The following is a 26,788-nucleotide window of genomic DNA, read 5'->3' as shown; positions in this document are numbered from 1 at the left end:
GGAATACATGTTGCATCATTTCACCTTTTTTTTTTTAAGTTCATACATTTTATCTTTGACATTTTTTGTATGGTCACTTGAGTGACATCACGAGTTCACGGTCTCCATGGCAATGCGTGCTGCATTCAGGCTGCAGTGGGGAAGGTAGCTGGAAAGCATCACATATGGACGTGACAGCATCGCACGACAGATGCGCGTCTTTATCTTCGTCTTCTACCGCCAAAATGGATTCTTCTCCAACGCCGCCCACGTATGACCACTATCGCTCCACGCTATCGCCCAGCATGGACATCGGCGCCGGCACCTACCTGCTGTTTATAAGTAAGTTTTTTTTTTCCCCCCAGATTTTGACACTTTTATTTGTGGCTTGTTTATGATCTTCAACTCATTCCGACTAAATTAACCAATCAACTGATGCAGTCTTGGGAGGTTTTGCAGAAAGCATCAGCCAAATACTCCTAGCAGATTGCATTTGAATATTGATGATGTGTATTAAAAAGCCCCGAGGTGGGCATAATGAAAGAATAATGGACGTGCAAAAATGTAAAAGGCAGCTTTGGAATTTCCTATCTGATGTTGGTTAACGCCAGTTGTTTAAAATGGACTTTTTTGCTTCATGTGGATGACAAATCTTTTCATGACTCGGTCCCAAAACCGTTTCTCAAAGCTTCTTTATCCAGAATGTGAAGTTAACTACTGCGCGACTCGAATAAAGAGCTTTAACGTTTTTTTTGTTGTTGTTTTTTTTTATGTGCTCGCAGCCGTGTTCTCCATTGCGGGCAACCTGCTGGTTCTGGTGATGGCTTTCAATCGTTCTTCTCGCATGAAACCTCCTGAGCTCCTGAGCGTCAACTTGGCGGTGACGGATCTCGGGGCGGCGGTCACCATGTACCCTCTGGCCGTGGCCTCGGCCTGGAGCCATCGCTTCCTTGGGGGGGACGCCGGCTGCCTCTACTACGGCCTGGTCGGCTTCTTCTTTGGCGTGGCCAGCATCATGAACCTCATGCTCTTGGCCATCGTGCGCTTTGTGGTCTCCCTGGACCTGCAGTCGCCCAGTAAGTAGCCAGAGCTTTCAAAACACTCGTTCATCCTTTTATTTGAGTTTGAGCGACTAAGACGGTATCAATTGTTGATGGATGTGATGTTATCCAGAAGACAAGGTGAGCTGGTGTCAGATGAAGCTTCTGTGTTCGTGGGCTTGGTTGTACGCCCTGCTCTGGGCTCTACTGCCCATCCTGGGCTGGGGCCGCTACGGTCCTGAGCCATTCGGACTGTCCTGTTCACTGGCGTGGGGCAAACTAAGACGCGAGGACTCCTCCTTTGTGGTGGCCATGTTCTCCTTCAACTTGGCTCTGCCGGCAACCGTGATTGTGTGCTGCTACTTCGGCATCGCCATCAAACTCTACGTCACCTACAGGAAGTCAGTGGGACATGGGCGACGCGTATCCAACGTACTCAAGCTGCACCGCAGGCTGCTCACGGTCAGTTTTGTCCAGATCGTTTCATACATTGGGTACCTTTGTTTGCATCGGTAGTTATCCAGCACACGTTCGACAAGCGGTTAGCTAGATAACTATGCCTGGCTATATCCCAAAGATGCCGATTTAGAACGCCTCGTTGTCAGCCAGGAGGGCATTCGTCACTGTGAGAATGGTGAAAAGAATAATAAAAGCCTCACTTGACAACCAGGGTAGAGAGAACTGCTAAGCGCAGAGCGCCGCATTGTCACTGCATGTAAAAGTCCTGTGGGGATCACAAGAGGCTTCAAGTGGAAACATGTTCACGGCTCACATTTGCAGGCTTTTGTTGCAGGTTGTTGTAACGGTGTTTGATTGACAGTTCAGTGGAACGTGGTTCCAGCACATTCAATGGACACGCCCACAGCAATCAACACTGTTTACACTTCCAAGTTTCGAAATCCTCAACTTAAATTTGGGCTTTGGAAAAACTTGGAAATGAAGGTCAAACTGTATCATGCTGACTTCTACGCTTGTATAACACTCGGGGCCCTCGTCCTGTGCTGCAGATGGCGGTGGTGATCAGTGTGAGCTTCATCATGTGCTGGTCTCCATACAGCATGGTGAGCTTGTGGTCCACCCTGGGGCCCGGCAGCCCCATCTCACCTCAACTGAGCCTGCTGCCCTGCATGTTTGCCAAGAGCTCCACGGCCTGCAACCCCATCATCTACTACATTTTCAGCCAGAGCTTCAAGCGCGAGGTCAAGAAACTGGTGCAGTGCCGGCCCGGATGTTGTGGCGGCAAGGACGGCGGGGGTGCCAGGAGAGGAGGCGAAGGAGGGGGAAAGTCCTTACTGGGTTCCAAAGTTGCCACGGCTAGCACGGTGGTTTGAAGGGAAACTAAGAACTGGACCAAGGTGGCGCCTGCGGCGGCTTGTGTTCAGAGGGGAGAACCAGAGCACAAGCGGTTCTTTTTATGACATCTCAAGTGAGCCAGAAAACAAAGCATTTTACATTTTGGCGATGTAGATAGGGTTGCCAGCTAATCACAAGGCACACATTGACAAACAACAATTCACGCTAAGAGGTTCAGTTGACACAGCAAATGCTTCTGAAGCATTTAATTCATAAAAATATACACAATATACAAATATGAATGATCCAGAGTGATGTCAAGATACTTGGTAAGGCAAATGACAAACATGCTTCTAGTTACGATCATGATTATCGCCAACATTTGACAGTGGATAACATTTTTGTCACGTTTTTGTCAAAATGTCTTGAAAATGGCAAGCGGAATACGTTGCCTTTCTAATGTAAAAAGCTGGCCGTTATATGGCTTGTCGGATGTTCTCCAGGCTCTTGTGAATGTTGTCCACCACATCCACGGCGGCCTGCGGGATTCTGGTGCCCGGCCCAAAGATGGCGCTCACGCCGCTCTGGTACAAGAAGTCGTAGTCCTGCGTTTTAAAAAGGGTGCCATGTTAATATTTGCATTCATTTCCTTTTTTTTTTTTTTTTTTTGTAATTTATAAATCACAATCATTGAATTTACTTTAAACTTCTATTTTATTTCCACTTTTTTATTCCAAATTTGTTTCAATTTCATCTTAATTTTAAATGTACTTTCTAGTTGAATTACAACTTGAATGAAACAATTTTATTCCAGCTTTGACAGATAGGCATGCTAATTCAAATTTAAATGAAATTAAATAATTTAACATGTCTAAGGCTAATATTTTTTAATATTAAATCAACCGTAATATTTATTTGAAATTGAATTTTTACATTTTATCTTCAGTTTAAATTCAATTTAATTTCAACTGTGAAAAAAATGCTATTTTAACTTATTATTAGAACTTCCCTGACATTTCTTTTGCTTTCCAATAACCAGCACTTAATGGTGGGAGAAGTTTGATTGACCTTGGTTTCATTTTTGTTTTTACACCACACAAACTTAGCATTGAAACAGCCGTGTGCAGACTTTCTATATCAACTGTACGTAGCCACGCTGGCCATTACCTGTGGTGGGATGACGCCCCCGCAGATGACCAGGATGTCGGGTCGCCCCATCTTGCGGAGCTCTTTGACAAGCTCGGGCACTAAAGTCTTGTGGCCGGCAGCCAACGTGCTGATGCCCACGCAGTGTACATCTGCGTCCACCGCCTGCTGGGCCACCTCCACCGGCGTCTGGTGGACAGCGCCGCAAGTGCAGTTGTCGGTCACATGCAATGTGGTACCTACCTTTGCTTTTTGCAGGGACCGATCGATAAATTGGCTGATTACAAAAACCCAGATCCAAACCTGAAAGAGTGGCCCGATATCCACGTCAAAGCCAAGGTCGGCGAACCCGGTGGCGATCACCTTGGCGCCTCGGTCGTGGCCATCCTGGCCCATCTTGGCCACCAGGAGACGAGGGTTCCGCCCTTCCTGGTTCTTAAATTCCGCCACTCTGTGATCATGATTGTGGGATCAACATTCTCTTGTGATAAATGAATATATGCTTGTGAATATTCTCCGTGTGCAGTACCTTCTGAGAGCCCCAGTGATTTCTTTATGCTCGCCATACTCGCTGCGGTACGCGCCGCTCACCATGCGGCTGCTGGCCTTGTGCTCACCAAACACTTTCTTCATGGCGTCCGTGATTTCACCCACAGAACATCTGCACTCAACAAGGGGGGGAGGGGACAACTCGACATCTTAAACTAACAACAGGCTGTACAAGATTATTGCATGGTCTTATTTGTTCAAATCCTAAATACAAACCTGGCATGTGCTGCCTTTACAGCTAAAGCCAGCAGGTTTCCCTCTCGAGTGCGGGCACACTCCTCGATGGCAGCCAGACATTTGTGGGCGGCATCCATGTCGCGAGTCTCCCGTACCTGTCACGTATATTGTATTTATTTTAATAACAATTACGTTGTTTTTAAAATAATATTGTAATATATTTGAGCTTATCTTTACCTTGCTATTAAAGTTGAGAATGGTAAAATAAATAATGTTCCATTGTTGTTTAGAACCTTGCCTTTATTGTTTTAATAATATCTAGTTGTATTTTTTTATATCATTAATACTATTATTATTTCATGACTCTGAATTATGGATTTTATTTTAACCCCCAAACATTTAACAAAACTAAAAAGAATCATATTTGTGCCCTTTAAAAGGCCCTAAAGTTAGTCTCTATTAAAATACTAACAATAATAATAACCTCAGAACAATGTCAAATGCACTTTATTTGACTTTGTTCTTACCTTCTTCAACTTTTCAATCTGTTTCTGTCGGACCAGGGTGTTGTCGATGGCCAGCACCTCCACCGTCTCCTCCTTCTCCAAGCGGTACTTGTTCACCCCGACGATGACCTCTGACCCTGGGGAAGGAGTTTCCAAATGTCATCAGTTGAAAAGATGGAGGCTTGACTGGAATATGGAAACATTGATGATGCGAGCGTTGGCGTACGTGAATCGATACGGGCCTGTCTGCGTGCTGCGCATTCCTCGATGCGGAGCTTGGGAATGCCCTCAGCAACTGCCCGGGCCATGCCCCCCATCTCTTCGATCTCCTGGATAAACTGAAAAAAGAAAAAAAAAAAAAAAAAGAAGCAATGTCTCACTTATAGTCTCGACTCAGTCGTGGTAGCGAATAGCCAAGCCAGTAGACCTAGAGAAACTCCATTTGATTAGAGCATTTTCCTCCTATTTGAATCAAAATCTGCAAAGGATTGTCATTTTTAATGAGATTTGTAATGTAAAATATAATTTGTTAACGAATTATAGAGCTTCGAGATATGATGACTTGTCTGTACTGCCTCGTGTTTCCAACGCACCTTCAAGGCAGTGATGTAGAGATCGTCGGTGAGAGACTCCATCATGTGTGAGCCCCCCCACGGGTCGGCCACCTTGGGGATACCCGATTCCTCCTGGATGATGATCTGCGTGTTGCGAGCGATCCGGGCGCTCTTCACGGTGGGCAGACCCAGGGCCTCATCAAAGGAGTTGGTGTGGAGCGACTGCGTGCCTCCGAAAACGGCCGCCATGGCCTCAATGACCGTGCGGATCACGTTGTTGTACGGGTCCTGGGAACAGTCCTTTTGTAAGGCGTGGCCTGAATGGGAATTTAACTTCTAATGGATATTTAGCATCGGCTTTTGTAAAATATGCGCGACTCATGGCAAGCGACTTACTTGCTCCGTGAGAGACCAACCAGACGTTTGGCAGTGAGTGCGTAGGAGGAGGGACTTGGCGTTTTGAGGCTGGAACTTTTCCCGCAGTAACGTGGACCACAGCTTCCTGGCCGCCCGCAGCTTGGCGATTTCCATGTAGAAGTTCATGCCGATGCCCCAGAAGAACGACAATCTGCACATGTAGAAATACATAGGTACAGATACATGTGCATACATACAGCATAAGTGATAGATGGTATACATTATAGAGGTTAAAAACAATGTAAGTTTTAATTAAAACGCTAAAAATAAATGACGCAAAATATTAAGTTTGACGAAGGAAGATAAATATTTTAAAATTGCAAAACTGACGAACTACATAAAACAAAGGAACATTTGGTTGATTGTGTGTCCAAATGGACCCATTTCATTTTTAGGACCCTCTAAAAATGAAATGGCCCTTGATAAGAAAAAGGTTCACTGAACCTGCAGTAAATATTTTTTTTGAAGAAGATAAAGTCAAAGTCTTTCAAGTATACCGGGTAGTCTATTGAGAACAAGTTGTCTATTTTTAGAGGTTGCGAATGGCATGTCTGGCTTGAGTTGCCTGCTGAAAGGAGAAACTGGCTTTTGTGAGAAAGCCTTTCATTGGACGAGACATCTGTGAAAAGACCGCATTTGCCGCAGCGTCGCTTGACCCTCATGTCGCTGTACCATTGTTGCAATTATTCAATGGTGGTGACAGAGCACACTTGGGAACGAAAGCAATTTCAAGTGATAGAATTGTAACATGTGTTGGGAGCATCACCTCTGCACTGGGACGTACCACTGCAGCTGTGCGGCAAGTTGCCAACGACAGTGAACGTAAAATGACTTCTGACCCGTAAAAATTGCGCTGCGCCATTATTTCACCTGGGAGCAAACTCGTCGATGGTCAAGCCAGCTTTGAGTCCGGTGCGACAGTACTCCAGCCCGTTGGCGATAGTGTAGGCCACTTCCAAGATGGCGTCGGCACCCGCCTCCTGAAGATGGTAGCCGCTGATGGAGATGGAGTTGAACTTGGGCATGTGCTTGGAAAATAACAAACCATTAGCATAGACACCAGTTGGGTTACAAAGAATTACTTTGGAATTGTGAAGTGGTATCCAGTATTCCCTTGTTTGTCGTGATTAATGTGTAAAATTTGTAACAGTAAACAAAAATGCAAAATGCATTCGTCACGATACACAAGGGTTGACTGTGCTTACCTGAGATGTGTACGCAAAGATGTCGGCGATGGCGTGCATGGAAGGTTCCGGTGGGAAAATGTAGGTATTCCGCACCATGAATTCCTTCAAAATGTCATTCTGGATGGTTCCGGTGAGCTTGGCCATGGGCACACGCTGCTCCTCGCCCGTCACTATGAACATGGCAAGCACTGGGATGACGGCTCCGTTCATGGTCATGGACACGGACATCTTCTCCAGCGGGATGCCATCAAAGAGCATCTTCATATCCTCCACTGTGTCGATGGCCACACCCGCCATGCCAACGTCGCCGTGCACCCGCGGATTGTCCGAGTCATAACCGCGGTGCGTGGGGAGATCGAAGGCTACCGACAGGCCCTGCTGCCCCGCTGAGATTCACAAGGGAAAACATGAAAATGAACATACTGGGATTTGCTCACAAAATCTTTTACATATAATTAGTAACTTTCTTTAATATTTTTTTGATCCTGACAAAGTCGTGCTCCACACTTCAACCCATTTATCAATATTATAGTGGAAATTAGTGGGATGAATATTTACTTTGCAAATCAATTTAGTGTTTCCCCCTCAATCTTCTACTTGCACCCCTAAAATGTCACGTTTTGAAATGTTCCTATTTTGATCTTTTTTTTCCAAAGTAAATCTCACACTTCAATTGTTCAGCCCAACCTTTTTCTGGTAAAAAAAAAAAATTCATGGACAACACCTTTTGTCACACCCGCATTAATGTCGGGATGTTTGACCTCGGGTCTGCCCTACCTTTGATGTTATCCTTGTAAAATTTGTTGCTCTCTTCCACGGTACTGAATCCCGCATACTGCCTGATGGTCCAGGGTCTGCTGGTGTACATGGTGGGATAGGGCCCCCTAGTGTAGGGAAACACCCCTGGTAACTCGTCAGCACTCGCATCCGAATCAGCCTTGGTGTACACCGGCTTGATGTCGATGCCCTCGGGCGTGTGCCATAACAGGTCCTCCGGGTTCTTCCCCTTCAGCTGCTTCTTGGCCAAGGCAGCCCACTGGGGGTGAAGCTCCAGCTGGTACCGACGCGGGGCCGAGGTGTGGATCCCACAGGTGTGGAGTGGCATCCGGGCCAAGAGCCGGGTGGTGGTGCACGCTCTGTGTGCCGTTAGCATGGTTACCCTGGGCTCACACGCGCATGGATGACCTGAGGGAGGTAAACCTGAGGGTGAAATAGTAGCATGTTTGTTTATTTTTTGTAGAACAATCCTTTTCTGTAACAACAGGTGCCACTTTAGGAATAGTTTTTTTCATTTTCCTAAAAAAACGATATTCATTTGTAATATCTATCTAGATTCTTTTTTTGTACATGTCATGCTCATCCTAAGTTTCTCATTTGAACACGTAGGCATGTGTCGTTAAGTAATAAATGGCCTGTTTTTGAACATTATATTTCCTTTTTGGTTCTTGACTTCTATAAGCAATGTGACCAAGCATTTCCCAAGGTGACGAGTTGAAAATAATTAATATAATAGACTATAAACGCCATATTAGCATTATGAGCTAAAAGCTAGTCGAAAAGGTTATACAGTAATATCTCAGATACAATAATACAGCTAAACGATAATGAACACGTTAACCGGGACATGAACGTAATCGTGTTCATTCGTGACAAAGGGGACAATGTTAAGTTTGAGTCAGTAAATTTAATGTTTAAAAATGAGAGATAAAAAGTTAAGCTAGATGCAGCGGCTACGAAGCTAACGGTGGCCAACCGATGTTTTTGACAAGTCGCGTCGACAAAATGGAGCATTTATTCGTATCGTGCATTTTATGGCACAATCTTTGTATATATTTTAACATTTTCTGACCTTGTTTATTCTTCTTGTGGTCCTTAAAGGTTGACAAAAGGTGTGCGTGCGTCCATCCAATGGACTCTCATGACTTAGGTCATTAGCCAATGAAAGAGACGGTGAGTGTCTGAACTAAAAGCGGAAGTAACTAAACAACGTTTCCGCTCCGGCGGCCATATTGGTACGGTATAATACAAATTCGAGCTGAAACTCGTAAAGATGCTGATACGGTGCCATTTTAGAACTTTAAGGTTATTAATAAAACATACAGTATATAAAGTAAATATTTGTTAAATGTGTTGTTTGATATGTCAAATAGGATTTTAAAAAATATTCTTCCCAGGCAAATATTTAACACAGGACACATTGTAGTTAACATGCCATTTTTATTCCAGAACAGAGTTGGTCAACAAAATGGTAAGCAGCAACGGTCTGTACGCCATGAGACCAGGTCGACAAGAGAAAACGCACGTGCAGTAAATGCTTTTTATTTGGGGGGGGGGGGGGTAGTTACAAATACATAGCTAACTCGGCAACATTTTCATGAGCATTCAGTAGGACAAACCCTTATTAAAGTGCCGATGCAGTCAGGTCAGTAGCTTGTGTACGTGTTATGTTTATGTAGAAAATAATCAGTCAAGATGCAGGGAGTTTTGTCATGTGCTTATACTCAGTTGCTAATACTGTAAGGCAGTGAGTGTTTTGATTGCAAAATAGTATGAGTTAAGATGCATTTAAAGAGTAAATGGAACAAGAGTGGGATGGCGGTGGGAGGGGAGTCAGCGCATCGAGCAGGTCCCTGTAAAAATGTTTCACTCCAGTTTGAGGAGCTCAACATCAAAAACGAGTGTGGCATTGGGAGGGATGACGCCGGGATGGCCCGTGAGGCCGTAGGCGACATCCGGTGTGCAGGTGAGCTTCACTCTCTGGCCCAGGCTCATCTGGGGACAACAAAAATGTATTTTAAAATTGTCTGTCAGCATGTGTTGGTCCAAGCTTGTGTTTCTGTATATGCAACATGTTAATGGGCATTCTAACGAGCGGTCTGACTGTCCAATCATTGAGCGCCTTTTTGTGATACGCAGTCACGAAAATGTCTGCTCGACATGTTGATCGGGTTAATTCGCAAGAAGCAAAAAAGATGATTTCCGTGTGACACAATTTACATAAAAGCAAATGGAAATATTGCAAAATCATTATTTCTCTAGCATTTTAGCAATTCCTTTAAAAAAAATCTACTGTACTGTATTTAAATTTTGAAAACTGCCTTCTTCTTACTGTGCAGCAGAGGGGGCTGCTGCATTAAACCCAAATTCAGCTCATATCAAATTCTATGAAATCCTCCCTTCTGTTAATGATTTAAGAACACAGTGCTCCTGTTATTTATTATGCTCCCATACAGTCAACCGACCACTGTGGGGTTTGTTTTGATTGACAAGAGGCAAGTACCCCTGAAATAAAACCAATCTACGCTTACATCTGGACTGGCTGGTGCAAGGAGCGTGTTTACAAAAAATATAATTTAAATATTCAGTTTGTTTTCTGACCTGAGCCACGCCTTCTTCCCAGCCTTTGATCACCTCGTTGCGTCCGATCTTGAATTTGAAGGGCTTGTTTCTGTCTCGGGATGAGTCAAACTTTTTGCCGTTCTGCAGCATACCTGTCAAAAAGACAAAATCATCATTTTTGGCTGAGATTTTCTAACGGGGCCTTTTTAGGATTTAGTTGGACAATCTGAAGCGTGACAGTGAGTGCGGGGTAGGAGGGATGTCTTTACAGGATCTTGCGTGGGTTTCAATTCTCCCAAATGCGCAAAGGCAGACTATGAATCAGGAAGCAGGTGGCCTGGTTTATTGGATTATTTTTAAAGTTAACAACTAGGGCGTCGCTTGTCAGCATGTCGAGGGAGAAAAGAAAAAAAAAAGTAAAAACCCAAATGGGATGAAAATGTCAGATACTGATTCTAACCATGGTTCTGTCAATGTTGTTTTACATCGTTTGCAAACATTAAAGGTAAGAAGACTTTCCAAAGGCTAAGATTTAAATAGACAAAATGTAATTGTATTTAATTTGACAGTAAACTTCAACTGGGACTGGCAGTAAACCGCTTAAAGCCTCTTCTGGTTACGACCCCTTAATTTATGTGAGCCTGTGTTCACTCGGCGAGTGTGAATAGTTGGGGGTCTAAAGACGTTGTGTGAACGTCACACTTTAACGCCACGGCACATAGCTGTGTCGCCTCTCCGCTTTCACCGGCCGTCTAAATTTAGCGGACAAGGAAGTCACCAAGTCCAAGCAACAGCGGGCCAACACCTGCTATGGCGCATCCGTGTGTAAAACCTAACAGGGATGCCCATATTTTGCTTGACTTTACGGGTGTTATTAATTACAGTAGGCTAAAACTAAATGATTGTGCATGTAATTTTATTCCACTATTATTACATATTTTCGATGTATTCTCTGCTAGCAGCTGGAATGTAACTCGCACGATGTCAATCCAAATTCTGCATTATTATTATTATTATTGCTACTATAGTATTATTTTTTATGCAGTCGCTACCGCTATCAGCTCTGGGTGCACGGGCGGAGTGGTAGTTCTCATCCCTTCCGGATCCTGACGCTGCCCGTTACGACTCTCAAGAGAAAACTCCAACCTCTTTGGCTGCGTCGGCACAAAAAAGGAGAGAAAAAAAAAGCTGAAGCGCTAACCGAGGGCGGGGTTATTTTTACGCCGCCATATCCTGTCGCGCAGTCATCTCACCCACCCGCCCCTCACCCGTCTGCCTCCCCCACACAGTCTCGAGAAGCTGCCAGCATGACACTCCCGCCTGCATTAAAAAGGGTGGATCAGAAAAAAAGCTGCATGTCAGGCTTCATTGCTGAGCTCCTACTGCAGTTTACACAAATGTCGCTTTGGGTGACTGGGAGGACGTCATACAACAATGGTGGGAAAACTGCGGCCTGTGGTCCGTATAAAGCCCGCAAGATCATTGCATCCAATTGTGAAAACCAAACGAGGTGGTGCAGTGAACACGATGGACAATATGTCTCTGCACACCGCATCAAGATGAGCGCTTGTGGGCCCTCTCATCTGCATGGAAAGCAATCTATTTTGCATAAATTCCTGCTTAACTCAATTCCCACTTAATTCCCATGATGCTCATGGAATGTTTTCAATTTAGAAAATCCCGCATCTTAGCTCCCCACAGAAATGTACTGGAAGCAATCCAGGCATTTAGCGTCCACCCACTGAATCGCTTTTTGTACCTGATGTTATGATCAGTGAGCGAATCATGTGAATAATAACAACAGATTAGTTTGCACTCTTGAACTCAAAGCTCCATGTACAAGCCTGAGCAGCTTTTCTTAAAAATGTCAACCACATGACCGCTCGCTCGCCATATTTAGGAATCTCTGCCACCCGCCCGAGTCATGAGAGGGTCAGCTGCGTGCCATGTAAGCGAGTGTCTGCTGTGTGTGCGTGTCTGCGTGGTTAGAATCCCAATGTGAGGATCACAAATAGCCACGTCCAGTGTTCCCATTGAAGTTGGGATGAAGTGAGCAGATTGGAATGTGACGTTTGCTTCGACTGAAAAAAAAAAAGCCACAACAAAATACTTTATGTAACAAATAGCCTCTTTATCTTTGCTTCTATTTAGCCAGCAGGAAGCCTTGGAGCGCCTAGCATCCCAAATCTATGGCTAACCGCTATCACCAGACTTCCTCCTCACTGGTATCTCGATTTGATCTCTGCCTTTATAAAACAAAATGAGGGCCAGGCATTAACCCAGAGAGGCAGCATGGACGCTTACACATAACTACCATTTTGTGTGTATGTGTGGGGGGTTTTTTTGGCAAGATATCAAACTTCACCACAGTGCTCCACCCACACACAATGATGATGACAAATATTTCTCACAATTTATCATTGTCCATCTGTCCAGTATATGCGGGTCAAATCTGGTAACCAGGTAACAATCACACTAAATCTCTCAGCCAAGTTTGTCTTTGAAGGACCTCATGATTTTGCCAAACTGACTTTAAAACGAAACATTTTCACACTAAACGTGGTTAAAAAAGTGAAGTTGCTGAAGCCCTTATCCCACTGATCTGCGAACAATTACCACTGATTTCAAAGGTAGCAACTGTTGCATTCTCGTCTGGGTTCGTTCAAGGTCGCAAATGTTTCAGGGGGGTATTTTCAACTGTGAAACTTGCCGCCTCGTAATTTTTCGCAGGTTAGCAGTCTCCCATCTGTCTTGAATCGGTGGCAACACTAACCCTCAAATGGTCACTTCAAACAAAAATGGCTGACTTGCTGTGTGTGTGTTCCAAACATGGCTCCTTCAAACGTTTTGTCTGTCAACTTGTGATGGACATGCCAACCCAATTTGACGCTGCTCAGTGAATCCAGCTTCAGGGGGCTGAGTTTTGAAAGATCGGCCAGAGTTTTCATGCCAGCCATTTCCCTTTCGCAGAGTCGAGAACAGGTTTATTGGTCTATGGGGTTTGTCTGGCTGAATTGGAGCCAGCAGCTAGCAGCAGGATGATTTAATGAGTCAAAATTGGGGCGGACATGCAGAGTGAGAGAACGCGGAGGATGTGAGTGACGCACACCAATGGAGACATGCAGTCAGTAGGGAGGGAGGCGGACATGGGGGTGTTGAGACCTTGTTTGGGAGGAATGCAGCAATGACACGAATGGCATTTTTTCTCCTTCTTTGGCTGTTAGATCATCATACGGGGTTAAATCATTAGTTCTTGTTAAAGTTACATAATAGTTCAGAGAGCATCTCAACACGGCGACGTCCGTTTATGACAAAACCCGCGGCACAGTGGCGAGGCAGTGTTTTAATAGCCGCATCATAAACCTGCTGATCTGCAAATGGGACTGATAGCAAACCAGCATTGCTTTTTGTTTTGTTTACTTTCTGTCTGACCTACTTGTCTGCGCCGAACTGTGTTGCCCAAGGCACGCGCTAACCCAAATGTGTTTCCCCCGTGTCACAGCGGTGCAGTTCACAAAGAAATTGTCTGTCTGAACAAAAAAGAAAGGATAGCATGAAGTATAGACATGCCGGACGGCCAATTGAGGCCAGCATGGGACAGTATTGGGCTACATCGCCTTGGGACCATACTCCACCGGCTACCGGTCGATCGCGATCGACTGGTTGGGCACCGCTGCACTTGAAGGAGCCTGCATACCACATACCATGTAAGTAAATGTGGTATACATTAAATTGGAAGACCATGGGACAAACTGGAGCAGCAGGACATAACATGGTTAAAAAAAATATGATTACGTGAGACCATAGTAGGCAAGCATAGGACAATAAGTGAACAGATGGGATAAAAAAAAGACCGCATGGGACAAGATGTGACAGTACTTGGGCAACATAAGACCGTGCAGGACAACATGAAAGGGCATAGGACAATACAAGACACTGTACAAAAATTATGACTTACTCACCTATGTAATGAACCACACACGTCTGACCCTTCTTTGGAAATGTGCTTCCTAGGGGACACAAATACATTACACTCAAAAAAATTGCAGTTCAACTTTTGCACACGCTGTATCACATATTTTTAATACTCTTTAAAAGCATTCACCGAACAAACGGACTATTAACACTTGCACATTCGTTACAGTATTTTCTAATATGTGCGAGAAACTCTTCAATTAGACATGTGCACCTTTAGTGTAGTACCGCATTGTGCCACAACATGACACAATCTGTTTTAGAATTATATTTTAATTTAAGATGAAGAGTGACTGTATTTTTAGCAATACTGTAAGACTAACAGGGGCCTCCAGAAAGTTTTCACATTTTGCCACCCAGCTCAACAACACACCTACACAATCACCAGAAGAATCAGCACAACAAATTGAACTGAAGAGTAAAATCCTGCATGATGCACAAACTAATTCATTCTTTACATTCTATTTTAATTATGATGTTACTCTCTTTCAGTACAATATTGTAGTGCAGTTTCCTATTTAAATATAACACGTTACACTATTTTTTGTTGCGTTCATTTTTTTAGGAAGGCTGGAACAAATTAATTGAGTTTTCGTTCATTTCGACGGGGGAGGATGATTTGAAATGTTGAACGTTGCTCACACGAGTAACGACGATAAAATGCACAAATAAAATAATTAAGACATAATAATAAAAAGATAATAGTTTCGGCACCGGGGAGAGAACTACCTAGCCCCTTCGGAGAAGCAACTTACCATCACCGGGAGATATTGTCTCGACTTCCACGCCCATGGTTCTGCGATAACGTCGTCGAATTTTAGACGTGGAACATAAGTCCTTACCAGGCGAGCGTTTCCCCGTATGGCCGCTACCGTTACTCCTCGGTGTCCGCCGAAGGACAGCATGCAGTCGTCACCCGACCGCTGTCGAGAGCCTCTCAGCCAAGATATGGGGAAAGCGAGCAAGCGGATTTTTGGACTTCCACTAGTGGTGGGCTATCACAAGATGGCGGCGCCACACTGCGGCGATGGGGAGTATTTTCTAGGCAGAGCAGTAGTTGCTTGTTGTTGATTTATGGGTGCTGTTTAAGATAAAATGTGAACAGCGGCATGTACAACAGGTCTCTGTTGGCGCTTACCGTTGAAATCCGAAAGCATAGTCCACTTAAAAACGAGGAAATACGTTCGAAATGATCCTGAATTGCATTTAAACAGCGTTTCCCATAATACACCTCTCAGAGTGGTGGCCGTAAATTACTTCCGTGTAAGGCGCCAACAGTCGGCAAATATGAAAATATTTTAAATTTAAATTATATTGCATATGTGCTATAAAATGTTTGTGTATACTGAGGATGTTCAATGTTAAATTTGACTTAGGGTGGTCAGATTCAATATTTATGTGTACTATATATCTATATCTATACAGTCTCTCTTTCTCTCTGTCTCTCTCTCTCTCTCTCTCTCTCTCTCTCTGTAATAGAGACTGAGAATAAAAACAAAAATTTCCCATTTTATCTGAAACATTTATCAAACATTAATTCAAATGTCAGACAGGCTATGAATACATATGTATCTGAAGTTTAATTTGTACAATTATTCTGAGGACATTATCAAATAAAGTGCAGGAGTAACTCATAAATTCAACTACGTTTCCAATGATGCACTTCTCCGGACGGTGCCCAGGCATTACTTCCGGGTTAAGGACGAGTCAACATTGATGGTTTGGTGTTTCACCGGTAAAATGTGAAATTACCCATGGCAGCATTCACTGTAAGTACTTCGCGAAACTTTACTCGACAAAATACGTGTTTTTTCCCCCCGAAAATACAGTGTGTGTATTTTTTTCCCCCGAAAATACAGTGTGTGTATTTTTTTCCCCAGCCTGTTAAAGTCTTTCCTAGCTAAACATGGAGCCACGGCATGATAGTATGCTCACCCATGTGGCAAAATGTTAGCTGTGTAAATAATGTAAAAGCGACAACGATGGACTGAAAAGTGTATGAAAAGTTGTCCTTCATGATTTAACAAAACGTATTTTGCATCACTACACACTAGATTACAGTACTTGTTACATTAGATGATGGGTTGTCATCCATTTAAAAAAAATAAAATTATGATGGAAACTTTTCATTGGAATTAACAATAATAAACAAGGAATTTAGGATTGGCTGTTAACAGTGAACCGAAATATAGTTTAATAATTTATATCGTAATCTTGACAATCTTGACTAAAAATGCAACATTTCATGCAAGTACGGTACCTTGACTTGAATAGGCCTATTTACAAGTTTTCCAGGGTTACAAACTAAATCTAGTTTATGAGTGATCTTTGAGGAGTAATCACTCCTCTCGATTCTGTTTGGAGGTAGTCTCTATTTATGCCTTGGATTTATTTCCCGCTACTCCCCACAGGAAGTTTCCATTCAGGCATATTTCCATAATTTCCCATTTTAACTTCACATGGAAATTTAAAGGAACGTTTTCCACCACCTTGATCCTACTTGTCTCCCTTAGCAATTCTGTTTGCGCCAGGATGACAAGATGTCTCATCCCCAATGTGTGATTAAGTGAGCGACGTCAGCGGCCTCGAGTCCTGAAAGGTCCCGAGAGTGTCGTGTTGAGGTCGTTGCGCTATAATCGGCTATTCGTGCTCGTCACAGCACGCCCGGCTCAGGAGAGCAGATTAAGGTGCCTAATTGGAAGGAAACCCAGGAGAGAGCCTTTGCTGGTTATAATCTGCAAGGCGAGGACATCCCGGCCGTTCAGATTGTTTTGTCGCTTTCTCACAGAGATGGACCTGGGCAAGGCCAAGCTGCTACGGAGCGGCATCAACACGCTGCACCAGGCCATCCACCCATTGCACGGGGTAGCATGGACCGACGGCAAGCAGGTGTGCCTGACGACGCTCTACTTCCAATGCGGCGAGACCAAGTTTGGCGACACAAATGTCATCGGGCAGTTCGAGCACGTCCTCGGGCTCTTCTGGGGCCCGTTGTGCTGCCCCGACTCACCCGCCTTGCTGGCCGTGCAGCACAAGAAGCATGTCAGCGTTTGGCAGCTGCAACTGAGCGCCTTGGAGCATAACAAGCTGCTGTGCACACAGACCTGCGAAATGAGCGAGCCCTTCCCATTGCTCGCGCAAGGCTGCGTCTGGCACCCCAAACTGGACATTTTGGCCCTCCTGACCAAGCGGGACGCATCAGTGCTACTCTCGGTACGGGTGGACAACAGGAGGACCAAGGCGGATATTAAGGGAAGCGGGCTCATCCACTGTGCGTCTTGGACTAAAGACGGAACCCGTTTGGTGGTGGCGATCGGCACCGCGCTCCACTCCTACATTTGGAATGACATTCACAAAAGCCTCGTGGCTTGCTCCTTTTGCCCCATTTTTGACGTGGGGGGCTACATCTGTGCCACAGAGGCAACTGGAGACTCTCAGGTTGCCGTGGCGACAGAGCTGCCTTTGGAGAAGCTGTGTGGCTTGAACGCCGGCATGGCCTTCGAAGTGGACCCCTCGCGAGTCCAGACGCCAGAAATTGACTTCTCTCAGGATTCCAGACGGCTGTCATTTGACCTCGCGGAGAAGTCCCATACACCCACCTCGGGCCCCCTGGACCTCACCCACCTCCTGGCCAGGCACCGGCGCTCAGACCCCAGCCCACTTATTCACCTGCAGCGCAAGGACTCAGTAACGGGTTCCGGTCAGGACTCATCACACCTGGTGCTGATCACATACGAACGCAAGGTGGTCACCACACGCAAAGTCAGCATCCCCGGGATCCTAGTGCCGGATTTGGTGGCGTTCGACCCGCGTGCATCCACTGTGGCCGTGGCGTCCAACACTTGTAACATGGTGCTGGTGTACCGTATCACGGCATCGGCCATGCCCAACATCCAGCAGATCTCGCTGCAGGCCACAGACAGGCCCAAGGGGGTCTGTTTCCTCAGCGACAAAGTGCTGCTCATGATGGTCGGCCGGCAGAAGTCAATGGACCCCGCCTTCCTCCCGTCCTCCAACACAGAAAAGTATATCCTGCGCTTGGTGGCCAAAGACTTCGATGGAGAGGGTGCCCCCTCCCATCTCAACGTAGAGCCTCCTGCTAATTTGTCACGGATTAGGAGGCACTCGGAGCACCTGCCCAAGGATGACAGGGAGCAGCTGGGGATAAAGGACTTGGTTCTTCCCGGGAATGGAGTAGTACCCCGCTCACCCGGGAGTAGACGCAGGCTGGTGGAGGAGGTGAGGAGCCCCGAGTCCAGCTCTGCGGACCTCTCCGCCTCCTCGGAAAGAACCCCCTCCTGTGCCGTGGAGAACTTGGACGTCGGCCGTATGGCCAGCCTGGTGGTGGCCGGCCAGACTAGCAGGGACTCCAGCCGAGCTGGATCACCTCGGCCGGAGGTGTTACCGGAGCCAATGGTGGCCCCGCCAGGCGGATCCTCCCGGGAGCGGGCCCTGGAGCATCTAGTCTTCAACATGGAGCGGCTGTTCGCTCGCTTCGCAGATGTGCAGCAGTGCCTGGGCGAGATCCGAGAGTACGCCCAGAACGGCAAGAAGGTTGCGAGCTCATACCCGGCTGCTGCCGAGCCCCCTTACATCAATGTCACATGTCAGGTACGTTCACATAAGAAAACTGCCTTGGTGGACTTTGTACTTTTTACTGTTTTGTAATTTGCTGTAAAATGCATCAGAGAGCGTCTCTCTACTTTCCCACATGCAAGGGCATAACAGCAAATAAGTATACAATGGTGGCTTGACTTGACAAGCAGCACTTGACTTTTTGCCTACTTTTTGGATCCCACAGAAGCAGTTGTCCGAGAACGTGTTTATCGACGAACGGCGTCCAATGCTCCTGTGTGATGGCAAGTTGTGTCTACGCGCCCTCCAGGAGCTTTTCAACCTCACAGTCGTGGAGATGCTGCATGGTACATACATTGATTGAATCCCTATCAAACTCAGTCCCATGTTTTTCACCCCACTGAGCATTTACATTATCAAGAGTCCTATAGTATGTGTTGCATCAGTTTAGCTGTACCCTAAAATTGAATAATTAAAATCTATATGCTCTGTAAAGCGCTTTGTTACAGTTGGAGCTATTGTGAAGGTGCAATATAAAAAAGATTTACAGTATTTTACATCCAGTCAGATGGTCCATCTGTCTCTTTTATTTCAAAATTTGCCCAGCCTTGGTCTAAACCATGTAAACACATCCATGGTTGTCATGCAGTTGAGCTATAATTGGATGTGATTAGCGGCCGAGGTCAGATTAGACGCTTTCAAATGGAAGCAGCTTACTTTATTAGCATGTAACAGGCCTAAACCACAACGTGCTATTGAACATGCCGCCCGGTGGTTTTGTTCATGCTCTTTCAGGGCCCCTGTGGATCATCCTGGTGGCCGACTCCGACGGCTTCGTGCCCCTGACGTTCAATCCCAGAGCTGAGCTCACCGTACGTAACGGCAAGCGCAAATCCACTGTCCGCAATCCTGGGAGCCCCGAGATCTCCTGCCCATCCAGTCCGGCTCCCTGCCACAACCCTACCAGCAGCACCACCACCACCACTGAGGCCTCCACGTAGTTTATGGATTTAGACCACTTTGTTAATAAAGCAGTTTCAACAATTCACATGCTGTTTAATTTTTTTTTTGTTTTGGGGATAAAAACAAAAAGCCACAATTTCCTAGCATTCGTCAGATGCTGTGAAAATATGCCCCTACTGGCGATGAGAAGTATCTTACGTTTTTTGTTATTTGAACAATTTTTTTCATCTTGAACAAAACATCTTCCACATAAAAACAAATGAAATATAAAAGTAACGTGAATATGTGTATTTATAAATATATACGTGCCCTATTTAAACTGTGAACCCCTACCACGATTGACACCACCCCAAAATGTGTATGTACTGTAATAGGCATGAGATGCCAGTAATGACTTGTATCTAAATAAAACTGTCGACCTCAATATCTCCCCAACTCACGTGTGTCGATGGTTGAAATACAAATGAGGCGCTCTAATCAGTGCCTTGTATTGGTTCTGTCGTCTCATGACGTCAAACCGCAGATTTAAATTCGTTTACGGGTACGATCAAACACATCCAATATGGCGACGGTGTTGACGTACAACTCCGTAGTTGTCATGGCTTACTATTTCTCTATGTTCGCTTAACCGGGTGACTTCTTTTCCTGACGTGGCTCCGGCGAACTGGGGGTCACGTGTTAATCCGTGCGCCGCCGCGATAGGCTGGAACTAGAAAGTGTTTTGGGTTTACGTCCCCGCCCACCTGTGGCATGTCAACAGACAGGTGGCCGTAGTCGTGGAGGAGTCGGGTCAACGCCAGAAAGAAATTAAAAGAAAAAAGGAAGTCAAAACGAGGTGAGCACCAAAATTCTCCAGCATTCCCTGTTGTGTTTTTGACCAGTGGTGAGCAATCAGGGGCAGCAAGGAGGTGCACCACCGATGGTGCTCAACATTGAACATTTAAGTCTGTTTTAACAGTACACTAACAATTGTCACTGTTTTATTATTTATAAATAATTACAATGAATTAACTTTTTTATTAAAACACATTTTAAATGTTTAATGTCTATTATAGTTTTAATTTATTTTTACTTTGAGACCCACTTAATATATTAAACAATTGTTTTATGGAAGAAAAAAAAATAAAGTCAAATGAAAATCAAAGTAGACATTACTTTTTTTTTTCCAATTAGATTTTAGCCTTTGTGTTTTGGTTGCCATGACAATCTAAACTGCCCTGGGCTATCGATGTGCTTGCCCAGAACCCTATACAGCAAATAAATAGTGAGCCGAAACAGGACAAATAATGACATAACAAAGAAATAAGTACACATAAAAATAATACTTATCATGAAGGATGTTAAATTAGCAACATTTATACAAGTAACAGCCCACTTTGTGTATTATGCTCGAAATGGTATATAAATAAAGATGCATTGCATTATTCTGAAGGTATAAGTAGCCAGTTTAGCCACTTATACATTTCCATACAATTTAATAAAGCATGTTTTTTTTTTGCGTGTGATGGCTTTTATTAACTTTGATTTTTGAGTTTCTGCCATGTTATATATAGATAGTGATATAGATGATTATGAGCTGTTATGAATATCGATTGCATACTGCTCTCCATGATGGATGTGACACTGTTGTGTGCTTGTCGTATTCTGTAGTTGTAAAGTATAGATGAGGGAGTGGGAGTACAGTATTTAACAGATTTTTCTCCCCAAAGGTGATGCCTGAGCTGACGTTGTCTGCGGCTGTGCAACTGATGCTCCTGCTGTCGGCCTTCCCGGCTCAGTACCTTATCCACAAATGGAGCGGCAACACGGCAGAGCAGCGTCTCCATGCGTCAGCACAGTAGGCAACGAACACGTACTTTCATTCTAACCTAATTGTGTTTTTAGTATCGTCGTTGATAAATGATGTGGCATTTGCTGTACGACCTTGGCATTAAAAGTCTTTTGATGATGTTTAAAGGACTTGAGTATCAGAGCTTAAAGTTGTGCCCCCCCCCAAAAAAAGAGGGGTTAGGATATTTAATAAGTTTGTATTTATGTCATTTTTATGCTTAGATTTCACCTCGGTGGTGAAGTTAAAAGATTGAGAGGTGTGACTAAATACTGACTTCCTGATTATTAGTGGCTCATGTATCGTTGAGCTGCCTGTACCGGTTTCCCTACCCTACCAGTACAGGTAAAACAATTTTTCTGCCTCCATGAACATATCCCAGCTGACTTTGAGCGGAAGGCAGTCAACTGACCCTGAACCAGTCGCCAGTCAATCGCAGGGCGCATATAGAGACAAAGAACCATTCACACCCACATCCACATTTATTGATTTAAAAGCATTTACACTTGGGGTTAACTTCAATACTGTTGGCAACTTACTTGTGTTTTTGTCTTTTACTTTTTAAGCAGTTTGTTTTTCTTTTTTTTTGGCTTCTACTTTTTGCTTTTGTAAGTCAAGGTTATTATGTGGATGTTGAACTCCTGAAAAAATTCGGAACCCCACCCTACTATCAGGTTTTCCTTGGCGGTGGTAATAATAAAAAGTGTCTTACTCAATTGTGTGTTGTTGCGTTCAAGGTTGGTTGAGGCGTGGAAAGAGTGGAGCGATTCTTACCTCAGCGTTTCTGCGTGGAGCGAGTGGACCCAGCGGCAGCTTTACAAAGTCCTGTGAGTACTCTGAGGTAAATGACAAAGAACAACTCGTATTTTTCAACTCGTAAAGACATTAAATGTGCTCATGGTCTTTCCATGCAGGTCGGTGCTCGGTATGAATACGGATAAGGAGGACAAATTGCTCACTATGGAAATCATGATGATTGACAACGACCAGGGATTCTTTGGAGGTTTGCGCCCATCAAGTGGTACCTTGATTTACGAGTGCCCAAACTCTCAAGTTTTTCCAACTTATGAGCCATCACTTGAATATTTGCTGTGTTGGGGAGCCAAAGTTTGAGTGGGTTTCAGTGGGAACTAGCTTCACAACATTCAGGCCACGATTAGTTTACATCATAGGTGTCAAACTCAGGTCCTGGAGGGCCGCTGCCTTGCATGTTTTCCAAGTCTCCCTGTTGCAACACCGCTGATTCAAATGATCAGATCATCAGCAAGCTCTGCGGAAGCCTGACATTGAACCTGTTCATTTGAATCAGGTGTGTTGCAACAGGGAGACTTGGAAAACGTGCAGGACAGCGGCCCTCCAGGACCTGAGTTTGACACCTATGGTTTACATGGTTACTTTGCAGTTAGTCATTTTTTTTCAATAAATCCATATGTATTTTCCATTCTGCCGTGCCACCTTTAATGGAAATCCAATGACAATGTTTGTGTTTTTGTCACCGCAGCATCTAAGGCGGTGCGCAGTCCGCGGCCACCTTACGTCTTCCTGAGGGTGGGCGAGGTCGTGATGGACCGTAAGGGCCACCGAATCGGCGTGGTAGTGAGCTGGGACAGCGAGATGCGGGCCCCCGCCGAGTGGGTGTATAAGATGTACAGCAACAGAAAGCAGGTCAGATGGTGTGACTACTGCGAGAAAAAAAAGAAAAAGTTTTAAACCAGAGGCAAAAAGGCAAAGTGATCGCATTCACATCCATGACATGGTATGTTTGGATAACCATTAGGGCGTCGCAGCCGAGAGGACTCCCCATTACAAAGTTCTGTTCAGTGGGGCAGGACCTAACCATGTAATAGTGGGCTACCTGCCTCAGACTCATCTCAAGCGTGTCACTGGAAAAAAAGTAGGAACACAAAAGTCGCCACACACCCACAGAGAGTTTAGTCTTCTATTGACTGTGATGTGTTTACAGCCTAACATTCCCAGCTTGGATCACTACTTCAGTCATTTTGACGGCGAACGCTTCGTGCCGCAAACATGGCTGAAAGAGATTTTCCCGGAGGACGACATTGACGATGCCTGAACGTCGTGGCTCACGAGACAAAAACGATGTTGATTTCACCAAGGGAAGTAGCTCATTTGAATGGATGGTGTCACACAGTACCGTGTACAAGTCTTAGCCACAATTGCCAATGTAAACAGACAGCAGCCATTTTCCAGTGTGCCTTCCAAAGTATTTTAAGTCACATTTTAACAATGGATATGACCTATGTGGTTGATTCGGGTGTAAAGTTAACTTGCTTCACGCATTCATGAATAAGTTGACCACTGTTGATATTACCAAACAATACTCATGGGCCAATGTGGCCCAACGTGAAAGAATAACAATGCAACTTCCTTTTTAGAAATGTAATTTATTTCTAATTTAATGACATTTAAAATTGCTTTTAATTTTTTTCTCATTTTTCAAAGGCGTCAGTTTGATCCAACACGTTCAGGAGGGTTGATAGCCCATTTTTATGCTGCTCTTTTAGTGTTGCGAGAAAAAAAAAAGCCAAAGAAAAAGCATCCCTTGCGGGGGGAGTTAATCGAGTTAATCCTTGCAAAATTGAGATTGATTTTTTTTTCTAATTTCCAATTCCGAATGGTACCACTTCATGGTCATTTTGATTTTCACCTTAATTTGACACATACAAGTCCATCAATTATGGCTCTGTGATATTTACTATTAATGGCAGCTTTACCACCGTCTTAGAAACTGCTGACAATAGCATCATCTCAAAATGATGTCGCTTGACTTTTGCACAGTGCTGTACACGCACGGCTTTGAATGTATAATTATGAATGTATGGGTTCAACTAAATGACAAAACAGGGAAACCCTGTTAATTGCAAGGGATATGTTTCGGGCTCCCCCGCCCTCGACCTTTATCGAGGGGTGCCTTGAGAACACTGAAATCTCAAATCATCTTTCCCCACTGAAATGAATGGAATGCCATTCATTTCTGTTCCGAGCTGTTATGGGCTTCCCAAAAATACCCAAGAGAAAAAAAAAAGGGTTTTTTTTTTCAATGTATTTTTAATGAGGAAAACTGCACTCGGTAATATTGTGTAACAAAATAATTAAACAATGTATAAAAATCTAGCGGTTTGTGCATCATGATTTAATGCTTCAATTCCATTCATTGCACTGCCTCTTCTTGGCCACTTGGAGGCCACTGGGGATGTTCAGTACCGATTATTTTTCAGTCCGATACCAGTACAAGTGGTCACTCTTTCCTCAAGAACTTTTTATAATAAAAAAAAAATGAAAAAAGACCTTTCTTTCATGGTATGGTGCCAACTACTGACAAGAAGAAATTAAGTCAGATATTTTAGCCTTAAATACAGGCGGGTATCGGCAGCTTCCACGAGTACCTGATACCAAAAAGATCAATCTCGCCATATATGACACCTGAAATTGTTACTCCCCCATCTGTACAAATCAATCCATACAAACAAATTTCTTCTGCGCCAGTACTTAGTATTTTTTCCTATTTCCATCACGCATCCGGAAGTAGACAGACACCCGCGAGAAGGCGGTGGCGCTAGGTATGCGGGGAAGAGAGGTGGCCTGGGTGGAGGCGGCCTCTTGGCCCTGCCTTCTTCCACCCCCATCTTCGTCCTCACCCTCATCTTGGGTCCTCCACTCTCGCATCTCCTCCTCTCGCACCAGGGTGGGCGCCCCCAGGCTTTGCCCCAGTAGCTGGCTGACTCTGCTGGCCTTCTGCTGGGCATTCTCCACCGCAGAGACACATGCACTCTGCCTAAACACACACACACACACACACACACACACACACACGGTATCAAACTGTGGCAAATGAAGACTTTCTTACTCTATGTACATTTTGCAGCCCTATATCTGTAATTGAGTATTTACTTTTAACTTTTGAAAACATATGGAGATAAAATCTATCCCCGCGACCCTAGTGAGGATCAAGCGGTTCGGAAAATGGATGGATGGATGGATGGATGGATAAAATCTATGAGTTACAAAATGATTACCTGATATGGTTCAGGCATTCTGCGCTGTGGAAAAATCGAGGTAGTCCAACTGAGACGCTCCTGTCCAGTTTCTCCAGCAGGACGCTGCAGGACTGCTCCATTTTCTCAAAATCAGAGAAGGTGACAGTCACCTAAACAAAAAGAAGTGCCATCAACCTTCGGCAAGCCTGCATAATCTCATGACAGCACCCCATTTTTCATACCACGTATGCTCAATAGGCTGGCAATTGACTTGGAGCCTAGACATTGACTTACTTACCTTAGAAAAGTCTGCTGACCTTAATGCGAACAATGCAAATTGCCATACACGGGTTTATGAAAGGCATCAGTGTCATGTAGCTTAATAAAGGTAACCAATGTGCAAACTACAACCATGACAATAACCGTATTGTGGATCCGGAACGAAATGGTACTCTACCTCTGCATTCATGTGATAGACTTCTTCATCCCGGTGGAGGAATTTCCTCACAGTGATGTCGTCTTCTCTGACTCCATGTTGTCTAGTTATCAAGAAACATTCAATGTTACGCCACATAGGTTCGATACTTAAGGGCTACTGTTCAGACTTTGGGCGAGAGGTGGGCTAAACCCTTGACTGGTCACCAGTCAATCGTACGGTATAAATAGACAAACAAGCATTCACACCGAAGGACAACGTAGAGTACTCAGTGATGCTAACATGTTTGCAAAATGTGTGAGGCATTTTAAAAATGTTTGTAATCGCACCTGACAGCTTGCAAAATGTATTCCAACCGTCGTGACACGCTGCTGGTGACCTCGTTGACCGTCGCTTTGCTGTTGCCCACGCTGAGCCGGACCGACGCTCTGTCGGCCGGGTAGCTAACCTCGGCCGTCCCGGTCACCTGGAGCTCCCTCGCCTGACTCCCTGCGGGGCTCTGTCTATTCCCAGCCCGCGTCTCCGCAACCCCTTGCTCGGCTTCGATGACGGCAAAGGGGCTAACAGTGGACGTAGGCTGTGTCCCACCGGGGAGTAGTCGAATTCTGTTGTCCATTGCTATCGCTAATCGTCAGGCTGGCTTCCTGCTACCATGGCAATTAGGTGAACTGCATGATGGGATATGTAGTTTATTTTCGCCAGCACGCACCAGTCTAAAATCATACTTTTTTTTTCCCCCCTCTCCCTACCCAGCGTTTTTTCCTTTCTGAATTCTGATTGTAATTTCCCCATTGCGGGACAAATAAAGGATATCTTATCTTATCTT

General features: G+C 44.7%; 6 protein-coding genes across 9 annotated transcripts; 3 read left to right on the top strand and 3 right to left on the bottom strand.

Annotated features, from left to right (window-relative positions):
• Positions 1-224: 224 nt before the first annotated feature.
• Positions 225-2,556, top strand: LOC147185562 (opsin-5-like). The gene is made up of 4 exons (XM_086104534.1): positions 225-321; positions 762-1,055; positions 1,153-1,481; positions 2,027-2,556. The coding sequence occupies exons 1-4, from the start codon at positions 225-227 to the stop codon at positions 2,348-2,350; spliced, it is 1,044 nt and encodes a 347-aa protein (XP_085960660.1). The 3' UTR covers positions 2,351-2,556.
• On the bottom strand, positions 2,546-8,793 carry LOC147185561 (methylmalonyl-CoA mutase, mitochondrial-like). Of its 2 annotated transcripts, none has more exons than XM_086104530.1 (13): positions 8,698-8,793; positions 7,626-8,048; positions 6,867-7,234; positions 6,532-6,689; positions 5,641-5,812; positions 5,284-5,532; positions 4,917-5,028; positions 4,712-4,827; positions 4,224-4,339; positions 3,988-4,119; positions 3,762-3,909; positions 3,480-3,647; positions 2,546-2,917 (listed from the first exon to the last, which is right to left on the bottom strand). In XM_086104530.1, exons 2-13 carry the CDS (start codon positions 7,999-8,001, stop codon positions 2,789-2,791), a joined length of 2,244 nt encoding a protein of 747 aa, XP_085960656.1. In that variant the 5' UTR covers positions 8,002-8,048; positions 8,698-8,793; the 3' UTR covers positions 2,546-2,788. The 2 variants fall into 2 exon arrangements, with proteins under 2 accessions (XP_085960656.1, XP_085960659.1); XM_086104533.1 differs by having other exon boundaries at positions 7,626-8,033; positions 8,698-8,776.
• A 252-nt stretch (positions 8,794-9,045) lies between these two features.
• LOC147185560 (peptidyl-prolyl cis-trans isomerase FKBP1B) lies at positions 9,046-15,185 on the bottom strand. The gene is made up of 4 exons (XM_086104150.1): positions 14,918-15,185; positions 14,150-14,197; positions 10,227-10,339; positions 9,046-9,620 (listed from the first exon to the last, which is right to left on the bottom strand). Exons 1-4 carry the CDS (start codon positions 14,952-14,954, stop codon positions 9,492-9,494), a joined length of 327 nt encoding a protein of 108 aa, XP_085960276.1. The 5' UTR covers positions 14,955-15,185; the 3' UTR covers positions 9,046-9,491.
• Positions 15,186-15,536: 351 nt separating this feature from the next.
• LOC147185559 (WD repeat and coiled-coil-containing protein-like) lies at positions 15,537-19,785 on the top strand. Of its 2 annotated transcripts, none has more exons than XM_086104146.1 (4): positions 15,537-15,931; positions 16,951-18,773; positions 18,964-19,084; positions 19,533-19,785. In XM_086104146.1, the coding sequence occupies exons 2-4, from the start codon at positions 16,953-16,955 to the stop codon at positions 19,736-19,738; spliced, it is 2,148 nt and encodes a 715-aa protein (XP_085960272.1). In that variant the 5' UTR covers positions 15,537-15,931; positions 16,951-16,952; the 3' UTR covers positions 19,739-19,785. The 2 variants fall into 2 exon arrangements, with proteins under 2 accessions (XP_085960272.1, XP_085960271.1); XM_086104145.1 differs by having other exon boundaries at positions 16,676-18,773.
• A 646-nt stretch (positions 19,786-20,431) lies between these two features.
• On the top strand, positions 20,432-24,663 carry LOC147185558 (uncharacterized). 2 transcript variants are annotated; one of them, XM_086104149.1, is made up of 7 exons: positions 20,432-20,535; positions 21,410-21,537; positions 22,266-22,355; positions 22,443-22,531; positions 23,030-23,193; positions 23,306-23,422; positions 23,492-24,663. In XM_086104149.1, exons 2-7 carry the CDS (start codon positions 21,413-21,415, stop codon positions 23,600-23,602), a joined length of 696 nt encoding a protein of 231 aa, XP_085960275.1. In that variant the 5' UTR covers positions 20,432-20,535; positions 21,410-21,412; the 3' UTR covers positions 23,603-24,663. The 2 variants fall into 2 exon arrangements, with proteins under 2 accessions (XP_085960275.1, XP_085960274.1); XM_086104148.1 differs by having other exon boundaries at positions 22,443-22,549.
• Positions 24,664-24,787: 124 nt separating this feature from the next.
• LOC147185557 (interleukin-1 receptor-associated kinase 1-binding protein 1 homolog) lies at positions 24,788-26,613 on the bottom strand. Its single transcript, XM_086104147.1, has 4 exons — positions 26,292-26,613; positions 25,984-26,065; positions 25,566-25,696; positions 24,788-25,324 (listed from the first exon to the last, which is right to left on the bottom strand). Exons 1-4 carry the CDS (start codon positions 26,576-26,578, stop codon positions 25,039-25,041), a joined length of 786 nt encoding a protein of 261 aa, XP_085960273.1. The 5' UTR covers positions 26,579-26,613; the 3' UTR covers positions 24,788-25,038.
• Positions 26,614-26,788: the final 175 nt, after the last annotated feature.

The sequence above is a fragment of the Hippocampus guttulatus genome, chromosome 23, assembly GCF_054856545.1.
Source record: "Hippocampus guttulatus isolate MCC_2025c chromosome 23, RoL_Hgut_1.0, whole genome shotgun sequence".
Classification (NCBI taxonomy): Eukaryota; Metazoa; Chordata; class Actinopteri; order Syngnathiformes; family Syngnathidae; genus Hippocampus; species Hippocampus guttulatus.
This window is presented reverse-complemented; position numbering and strand designations above follow the sequence as displayed.

Excerpts from the sequence above, each read along its gene's own strand:
- LOC147185562 (XM_086104534.1), top strand. The coding sequence starts at position 225 with ATGGATTCTTCTCCAACGCCGCCCACGTATGACCACTATCGCTCCACG. Across the intron at positions 1,056-1,152 it reads CCTGGACCTGCAGTCGCCCA|AAGACAAGGTGAGCTGGTGT; the intron begins GTAAGTAGCCAG and ends GATGTTATCCAG. Across the intron at positions 1,482-2,026 it reads TGCACCGCAGGCTGCTCACG|ATGGCGGTGGTGATCAGTGT; the intron begins GTCAGTTTTGTC and ends CCTGTGCTGCAG.
- LOC147185561 (XM_086104530.1), bottom strand. The coding sequence starts at position 8,001 with ATGCTAACGGCACACAGAGCGTGCACCACCACCCGGCTCTTGGCCCGG. Across the intron at positions 3,910-3,987 it reads ATCACTGGGGCTCTCAGAAG|AGTGGCGGAATTTAAGAACC; the intron begins GTACTGCACACG and ends TCATGATCACAG. Across the intron at positions 3,648-3,761 it reads ATATCGGGCCACTCTTTCAG|ACGCCGGTGGAGGTGGCCCA; the intron begins GTTTGGATCTGG and ends GCTGTCCACCAG.
- LOC147185560 (XM_086104150.1), bottom strand. The coding sequence starts at position 14,954 with ATGGGCGTGGAAGTCGAGACAATATCTCCCGGTGATG. Across the intron at positions 10,340-14,149 it reads GTGTGTGGTTCATTACATAG|GTATGCTGCAGAACGGCAAA; the intron begins GTGAGTAAGTCA and ends TCTTTTTGACAG. Across the intron at positions 9,621-10,226 it reads GGGAAGAAGGCGTGGCTCAG|ATGAGCCTGGGCCAGAGAGT; the intron begins GTCAGAAAACAA and ends TGTTGTCCCCAG.
- LOC147185559 (XM_086104146.1), top strand. The coding sequence starts at position 16,953 with ATGGACCTGGGCAAGGCCAAGCTGCTACGGAGCGGCATCAACACGCTG. Across the intron at positions 18,774-18,963 it reads ACATCAATGTCACATGTCAG|AAGCAGTTGTCCGAGAACGT; the intron begins GTACGTTCACAT and ends TGGATCCCACAG. Across the intron at positions 19,085-19,532 it reads AGTCGTGGAGATGCTGCATG|GGCCCCTGTGGATCATCCTG; the intron begins GTACATACATTG and ends ATGCTCTTTCAG.
- LOC147185558 (XM_086104148.1), top strand. The coding sequence starts at position 21,413 with ATGCCTGAGCTGACGTTGTCTGCGGCTGTGCAACTGATGCTCCTGCTG. Across the intron at positions 22,356-22,442 it reads CGGCAGCTTTACAAAGTCCT|GTCGGTGCTCGGTATGAATA; the intron begins GTGAGTACTCTG and ends CTTTCCATGCAG. Across the intron at positions 23,194-23,305 it reads TGTACAGCAACAGAAAGCAG|GGCGTCGCAGCCGAGAGGAC; the intron begins GTCAGATGGTGT and ends GATAACCATTAG.
- LOC147185557 (XM_086104147.1), bottom strand. The coding sequence starts at position 26,578 with ATGGACAACAGAATTCGACTACTCCCCGGTGGGACACAGCCTACGTCC. Across the intron at positions 25,697-25,983 it reads TCTATCACATGAATGCAGAG|GTGACTGTCACCTTCTCTGA; the intron begins GTAGAGTACCAT and ends CTTTTTGTTTAG. Across the intron at positions 25,325-25,565 it reads GAATGCCTGAACCATATCAG|GCAGAGTGCATGTGTCTCTG; the intron begins GTAATCATTTTG and ends GTGTGTGTTTAG.